This window comes from Petromyzon marinus, chromosome 60 (genome assembly GCF_048934315.1).
Source record: "Petromyzon marinus isolate PM22_M1 ecotype Great Lakes invasive population chromosome 60, UKy_Petmar_22M1.pri1.0, whole genome shotgun sequence".
In the NCBI taxonomy this organism is placed as follows: Eukaryota; Metazoa; Chordata; class Hyperoartia; order Petromyzontiformes; family Petromyzontidae; genus Petromyzon; species Petromyzon marinus.
This window is the reverse complement of record NC_133726.1, coordinates 5,962,989-5,971,037: the sequence shown is the minus strand read 5'-3', so window position 1 is coordinate 5,971,037 and position 8,049 is coordinate 5,962,989. Positions and strand designations below refer to the sequence as shown.

Genomic DNA, 8,049 nt, shown 5'->3' with positions numbered 1-8,049 from the left:
GTGTGTCCATGTGCGATGTGTGTGTGTACGATGTGTATGTGTGTGTGTGTGCACGATGTGTATGTGTGTGTATGTGTGTTGTGGGGAGCGATAGTGTAGCGGTTAGCGCGCTGTGCTATGAACCTGGCGACCCGGGTTCGATTCCCGCTCACGGTCAACACCACTGACGATTATCTGAAGCGGTCCCGGGCCTCCCCTAGGTCGACTCAGCCTCAAATGAGTACCTGGTGCGGTGTGTAAACATTTCCACTAGGGAGACAAAGGCGGTCGGGCGTGGTGCTGGCCACCCACCCCCTCGTGTACCGTTCCGGCCTTCATAGGTGCTCACTAACAGCACTTGCCCCTACAGTCTGTTAAGGCTATATGGGGGATCTTTGATCTTTTGTGTGTATGTGTATGTGTGTACGATGTGTGTGTGTGTGCGTGTACGGTGTGTGTGTGTGCACGATGCGTGTATCGGCTAGGTGGTGCATCGGCCAGTCATCTCAGTCAGTCGACCCGTGGCACCTGCTGGGTCTGCCCCGTAACCTCCTGCCAGCGGTCGTTCGACACTTCACGTGGCCTCAAGGTGCACATGGCCTGGCACAAGCGTCGTGGTGACATCACCGCCACATAGTGGTTAATGGCGTTTGTTGTTGTTGATGCGTGCACAATGTGTGTGCGTGTGTATGTGTGCGTGCCTTGTGAGCTGCTCCGCGCGCCTCCTGCAACTTGAGCTGCTCCTCCACGAACTCCTCAAACGTCGTTCTCCTCCCCACCACTCCCGGACGGATCGGCCTGAGCACGACACCAGCAGGGGCAGCTTCACCGCAGCATTCACCACGCCCACTGCTGCCACCACCACCACATTCACCACCACCACTGCTGCCACCACCACCACCATCACCACATTCACCACGCCCACTGCTGCCACCACCACCACATTCACCACGCCCACTGCTGCCACCACCACCACATTCACCACGCCCACTGCTGCCACCACCACATTCACCACCACCACTGCTATCACCACATTCACCACCCCCACTGCTGCCACCACCACATTCACCACCCCCACCACATTCACCACCCCCACTGCTGCCATCACCACATTCACCACCACCAGCACCACATTCACCACCCCCACTGCTACCATCACCACATTCACCACCCGCACCGCTACCGTCACCACCACCACATTCACCACCCCCACTGCTGCCACCACCACATTCACCACCCCCACCACATTCACCACCCCCACTGCTGCCATCACCACATTCACCACCACCAGCACCACATTCACCACCCCCACTGCTACCATCACCACATTCACCACCCGCACCGCTACCGTCACCACCACCACATTCACCATCCCCACCGTCACCACCACCACCAGCACCACATTCACCACCCCCCACCGCTGCAGTCACCACCACCAGCACCACATTCACCACCCCCCACCTCGACTATCACCACCACAACCTCCACAACCACAACCTCCACCACCACCACCACATTCACCACCAGCACCACCGTCACTGCCACTATCAGCACCGCCACCGTCACCGCCAGCGAAGCGCCGCCACCCCCCCCCCCGCGAGCGCTCCCGAGCCCCCCTATAGGGGGCGCTTGGTCCTCGTCACCGTGGGTGAGGTGGAAGTACCCACAATTTACCCCGCCGTACGCGACCTGCCGATCGACTGCGGCGTCAAAGGCCACGGGGGGTGGGGAGGAGCAGCAGGAGAGGGGGACTTAAAAATAAAACTTGCCAACGTTACAACTGCCGTGGCCGGGAGATCGAACCGGCGACCTCTGGATCGCAAGTCCAGGTGCCCCTGACCATTATAGCGGCCAGTAAGCGGACAGGATTGAAGTACAATCGACCTGTCCTCCGCGTAGGGGGGAGGCTTCTGCGCGGCGGCCGAGCGTTGCTCCTGCGCCTCCCCGTGCCGTCCCCTCCGCCAGGGCCGCCCCTGGGCCACGCCGCTCGCGCGCGTGTCGTCCTCTGGGATGCTCTCGTCTGAAACCCCGCGTTGCGCAACGCGCACACACGCAAATGTGCACACACGCACGCAACGCACACATATACACACACACACACGCACATGCAGACGCACACACGCGCGCACACGCGCATACACGCACACACGCGCACACACAGCGGCAAAGATCTCCGTTTAGCAAGCGCTGTGAGCGAGTACCTACAAATGCCGGCATGGCACATGAAATGATGGGTGGCCATCACCACACCCACACAAGGACAAAGATCCCCCGTGTAGCCTTAACAGATTGGTGGGGCATGTCCTGTTAGCGAGCACCTATGAAGGCCGACACGGCACACGAGGGGTGGGTGGCCAACACCACACCCGGCCGCCTTTGTCTCCCGAGTGGCGATGATTACACACCGCCGCACCAGGTACTCATTTGAGGCTGAGTGAACCTAAGGGAGGCCCGGGACCGGTTCAGATAATCGTCACTGGTGTTGGCGGCCGTGTCCGTGTCGAACTCGGCTCGCCGGGTTCGTAGCACAGCCGCGCTAACCGCTGCACCACCGGTCCCCCAAACACACAACAACACCACCCGGCCATTCGCCACTAAGTGGCGGTGACGTCACCACGGCGCCTGTGCCAGGCCAGGTGCACCTCGAGGCCGTCGCGTGAAGTGTCGAAGGCCCGCTGCTGGCAGGAGAAGGTCACGGGGACAGACCACGGGTTGACTGGCAGGCGGATGCACCGGCCGTGCCCCCTACAACACGGACGGCCGAAGGCAGGCGTGCGTGCCCCACTCACCGAGAGTCGTGTCGGCGTCTTCGGCGTGGGGACGGGCGGCGCCGTGCGTCGCCGGGCGCCACTCGTTCCGGTCGCTGGACGACGCCGAGCCCACCGAGGGCGCTCCCCTCTCGCCGTCGCCTACGGAGGCAAAGACGAAGATTCTCCCGTAAGGCCTCGACAGACTGTTGGGGCAGGTAGCCGCCACACGTCACGGAGGAGGAGGAGGGAGGAGGAGGGGGGAGGGAGGAGGAGGGAGGATTGGTGTGACAGGGGAGACATTTAGCCACCGGCCGAGAGACGTGGGGACACGTAGCAGGACATGGGGACGTGGAGACGGAAGGCATCGGGACAAACGGGGAGACATGAAGACATGGAGGAGGGGACACGCAGAGAGGAGAGGGGGAGACAGCGAGAGGGATGGGACAAAGGGGAGACATGGGGACACAGAGACAGGGGATGGCCAAGAGTGATGGGGAAAGTGAGCGTGAGGTTAGGGTCATGCAGAGGTAAAGCTGGGGTCGTGGTGAGGCACGTGGCGATTGCGTTGAGAGACGCAGCGATGAGCGTGAAACACGAGGGATGCGGTGAGCGATGTGATGAGGCCGAGGGCAATGGACGTGGGTGGGATGTGGCGAGGGGTGATGATGGGGGGGGGGGGGGTGGTGATGGGTGACGGGGTTGTGGTGAGGATTGTGGCGATGGATACGGTAAACTCGTGGTGAGGGCTGTGGTGAGGTATGTGGTGGGGGTCGTGGTCAGGGTTGTGGTGAGGATTGTGGCGATGGATACGGTAAACTCGTGGTGAGGGCTGTGGTGAGGTATGTGGTGGGGGTCGTGGTGAGGGTTGTGGTGAGGGTTTTGGCGAGGTTACCGTCAGCCTGGGAGGACAAGTACTTGAGGGCCCACCAGGACAACTCTGTGAGACACGCGGATGGTAACGTCGTGACATCGCCAGCAGTGGACTGACTAAACGGGCTGCACGATAAAAGTTCCAGACACTGGACAATGATAACCGGCATTCACCGGATGTACCAGAGATGACAATGGTGCAGTTTATAGGATCTGGTATCCGGTATTGAGATCTGGTTTCAGGATCCGCTTTGCCAAATCCGTGATTTTCGTCACGAGATCCGAGCAACTTTTTGGTTTTCCCCGAGCAACAAAGTATTGCCAAAGAGACTCGCGACAGACCTGGCGACTTTCTGGAGCGAGGGCATCATGCAGATTCAAGGGCGACTCCAGGTGCGTGTTAGGGACCTTGCATCGGTTCACTCGGTGCAACACTCCAATTAGCACGGTTGGCTACGGACGGTGCGAAAGAAGTTCAACGTATAGTACGTGACATGTCTGATGATATTTATGATGACGTTAGAAGGTCTTATCTAGTGATATCTAGGGATATTTTAAAAAATGCTTTCCAAGGAAAGTTAAAAGCGTGAAGGCGTTATGATCTCTGTCCGTCCAGGTGGATCAGCGGTGGAGTCCAAATCCTTGTTGGCGATTGAACTCAGCCCATCATCCATTTGGGGGGTCGATCAAATTAAAAGCCACTTAGTGGACAGGTCCACGGTGATTATCCTACGGTTGGAATTGCCGTAACAACACTACGTGCCGTCCGCTTCACTCGATGATGGCGGTGATGTCGGTGATGTCGGTGATGTCAATGATGGCGGTGATGTCGGTGATGTCGATGGTGGCGGTGATGTCGGTAATGTCGGTGATGTCAATGATGTCGATGATAGCGATGATGTCGGTGATGTCGGTGATGGCGCTGATGTCGGTGATGGTGGCGCACCACAACACTATGCACCGTCTGCTTCACTCGGTGGACGTTAAAGATCCCGCGACATAATTCGCAGGAGTAGGCCATTGTGTACCGGCGTCAGGGTCCAAGTTTACCAAGTTAATACAAAATTTAATTCCATCGCAAATGACTTCGATTGGGATTATACACACACACACATGCACAAAAGCAAACAAAGACAAAGATCCCCCGTATAGCCTTAACAGACTGTAGGGGCAAGTGCTGTTAGCTAGCACCTATGAAGGCCGGAACGGTACACGAGGGGGTGGGTGGCCAGCACCACGCCCGACCGCCTTTGTCTCCCCAGTGGCAATGTTTGCACACCGCACCAGGTACTCATTTGAGGCTGAGTCGACCTAGGGGAGGCCCAGGACCGGTTCGGATAATCGTCACTGGTGACGGCCGTGAGCGGGAATCGAACCCGGGTCGCCAGGTTCATAGCACAGCGCGCTAACCGCTACACTATCACTCCCCACATACACACACACATACACACACACATACACACACATACACACATACACACATACACACACACTCACACACACATACACACACATACACACATACACAACCACGGCAGCAGCAATCATTGCCCCCTCTTGGCCCGGCTCGTGCCCCAGGTCACTCTTGCAAATGTGACTCCTATCCTGGTTCTACGAAAGAACACTTGAAAGAATTCGGGACGAAACACCCAAAGGCAACCGGGCAACTTTGCTGAGACACATTCGATGACTTTCTGCTTTAAGGAGCCCGGCGCACGATGCCAGATCGAGATCTGGCATCTGGGGTCACGCCTGCCACCCAGCGCTGGCGCATGGCCTCACCCGGAGTGCGGTTGGCGCTGGTGCTGCTGCTGATGCTGGCGTTCTCAGAATGCGCTCCCGTGGGAAGGCCGAAGGGTGGCATGGTCGACGCGGATAGCACCTCCTGCTGCTGCTGCTGCTGGTGCATCATCGTGGGTAGGTGGGCACCAGCTGCCGCGAGTAGGCTGAAGGGGTTGAACTGGGGCATCGCCGTAGAGAAGGCCAGCGATGTGAGGTCGGAGGGAAAGCCGACGGGAAATGAGACCGGGAAACCTGCGATTGATGAGAAGCAATGCAATGGACAGAGCGATTACAAAGTGGATTCATACTGCGTCACTGGAGGAGTGATCTCATTGGTGATGTTTGTGATGGCGGTTGTGATGTCAGTGATGATGGCGGTAAGAGTGGCTGTAATATCAGTGACAATGGTGATGTCGGATCTACGATGTTGATGGTGACAATGTCCGTGATTTCGGTGGTGATGTTGGTGATGTTGATGTCAGTAACAGTGGCGGTGATATCGGTGAAAGTGGCGATGTCGGTGATACAAAATCGATGTTGATGATGGTGATGATGTCGATGACGGCGATGATGTCGGTGATGATGTCGATAATGGCGATGTCGGTGATGATGTCGACGATGTCGCTGATGATGTCGGTGATGATGTCCGCAATGGTGGCGCACCACTGCCAGGGCGAGCAAAGGCTGAGGACAGCAGTCCCAGAATTCTCTGCTGCTGCTGCTCGTTCTGCAATCGCAGCAGTTGCTCCACCTGCTGCTGCTGCTGCCTCTGAGCCGCATCCTGATGCCCCGCCTGCCACATCTGCAGCAGTACACACACACACATGGACACGTGGACACACAGATATATACACAAAGACAAACAAAAATCTCTCGTATAGCCGTAACAGACAGTTGGGGCAAGTGCTGTTAGCGAGCACGTGACACACAAAGATCCCCCGTATAGCCTTCATAGACTGTAGGGGCAAGTGCTGTCAGCGAGCACCTATAAAGGCCGGCACGGCACACGAGGGGGTGGGTGGCCAACACCACGCCCGGCGGCCTTTGTCACCCCAGTCAGGATGTTTACACATCGCACCAGGTACTCATTTGAGGCTGAGTCGACCTAGGGGATGCCCAGGACCAGTTCAGATAATCGTCACTGGTGTTGGCCGTGAGCGGGAATCGAACCCGGGTCGCCAGGTTCGTAGCGCAGCGTAGCGCTAACCACTACACTACCGCTCCCCACACACATACACACACACACCTACACACACCCACACGAACACACACCCACGTCCCACCTGCTGCTGCTGCTGCTGCTCCTGCAGCAGGCCCTGCAGGAACGACGCCTGTGCCCCGGTTGGCACCGGCGTTCCCCCGCTCTCTCCGCCCCCTCCACCACCTCCCCTTCCCTGTCTGGCCAGCACGGCCTGCGGCTCCTCCGCCCTCATCGCAGCGGCCGTCGCCCCCTGCTCTGGGAGGCGAGGGCCCAGCAGCGCGGACGGAGGCCCCCGGGCCCCCTGTGACTCTGGGAGGCCACGCTCACCCATGCACGCGTGAGCCCATCACCCACGTCACCTGCGCGGCTGGGCTCCCGGGCATCACCTGGCCCGGCCTGGTAAGGGGCGGACGGGTTGAGAGGTTGACCAATCAGCTCCTGAATGTATGTGCACGTACGTTGAACTTATTTCGTAGCCAATCGGAGGTGCGGGGGAAGGACAACAAACTAAACACAAGAAGTAGTTCAAAAGAAATTAGTTTATCAATCTCGATGATGATGATGATGATTTAAAAGTGCACAGCTCCCAGTGGCTTCCTAATATCGGAAGGGAAGAGCGTTCCAGACGGCCGCAGAAGCGCATCTGAAAGCGCCGTGCGATACTGTGACCGTCTTTAATAATAGGGTTTTTCCCTTTTTTTCTGGCAACGAAACTGGAACCTTTTTACAAGGATTCATGTTACTGCATTAACCACAATACTTGCGGTCAAAATGCAAACAAAAAACACACTCATGATAATATATGATGCATTGTCCTTGAAACTGATTGGTCCACACCAGAGACGGCTTTCTTTTGAGCCTCGTCTCAATTGGTGCTCGACCAGATGACGCCAAAAAAGTCGAGCACCAATTGAGACTTGGCTCTAAAGAAAGCTGTCTCTGGTGTGGACCAATCAGTTTCAAGGACAATGCATCATATATTATCATGAGTGTGTTTTTTGTTTGCAATTGACTGCAAGTATTGTGGTTAATACAGTAACATGAATCCTTGTAAAAAAAGGTTTCAGTTTTGTTGCCAGAAAAACAAAAAAGGGGAAAAACCCCTATTATTATATTTTGGTACTGGCAAAGGAGGTCTAATCAAGTGACCGTCTTTGTTCAATGGCCGAGCCAAAATCCGCCGCTGTCGAGGATGACCGCAGTTCACGCGATGACGATTCACGCTCCTTGACGAGATCAGGTAAGCACTGTGGTTCATTTGTGGCGCAATGAGCACGGCCTGATCATGCATTCGTTCAGCAGCCAGAAGCCAAAGCAGCTCAGCAAGTACCTGGATGGAGGGGCGGAGCCAGGGGGGGGGGGTGACAGGGGTGACATTCTGCGTGTAAGTGTACGACACTCAGTCTGGCGGACTCTGTGCAACTACATTGTCAGAGTGTGTCGCCAACCGATGGCGTCTAGTTCAAC

At 56.9% G+C, this 8,049-nt stretch overlaps 1 protein-coding gene across 1 annotated transcript; it reads right to left on the bottom strand.

Annotated features, from left to right (window-relative positions):
* Nucleotides 1-2: 2 nt before the first annotated feature.
* On the bottom strand, nucleotides 3-6,913 carry LOC116955563 (uncharacterized). Its single transcript, XM_076053213.1, has 7 exons — nucleotides 6,731-6,913; nucleotides 6,045-6,183; nucleotides 5,382-5,633; nucleotides 3,622-3,666; nucleotides 2,769-2,888; nucleotides 1,864-1,999; nucleotides 3-777 (listed from the first exon to the last, which is right to left on the bottom strand). Exons 1-7 carry the CDS (start codon nucleotides 6,911-6,913, stop codon nucleotides 603-605), a joined length of 1,050 nt encoding a protein of 349 aa, XP_075909328.1. The 3' UTR covers nucleotides 3-602.
* Nucleotides 6,914-8,049: the final 1,136 nt, after the last annotated feature.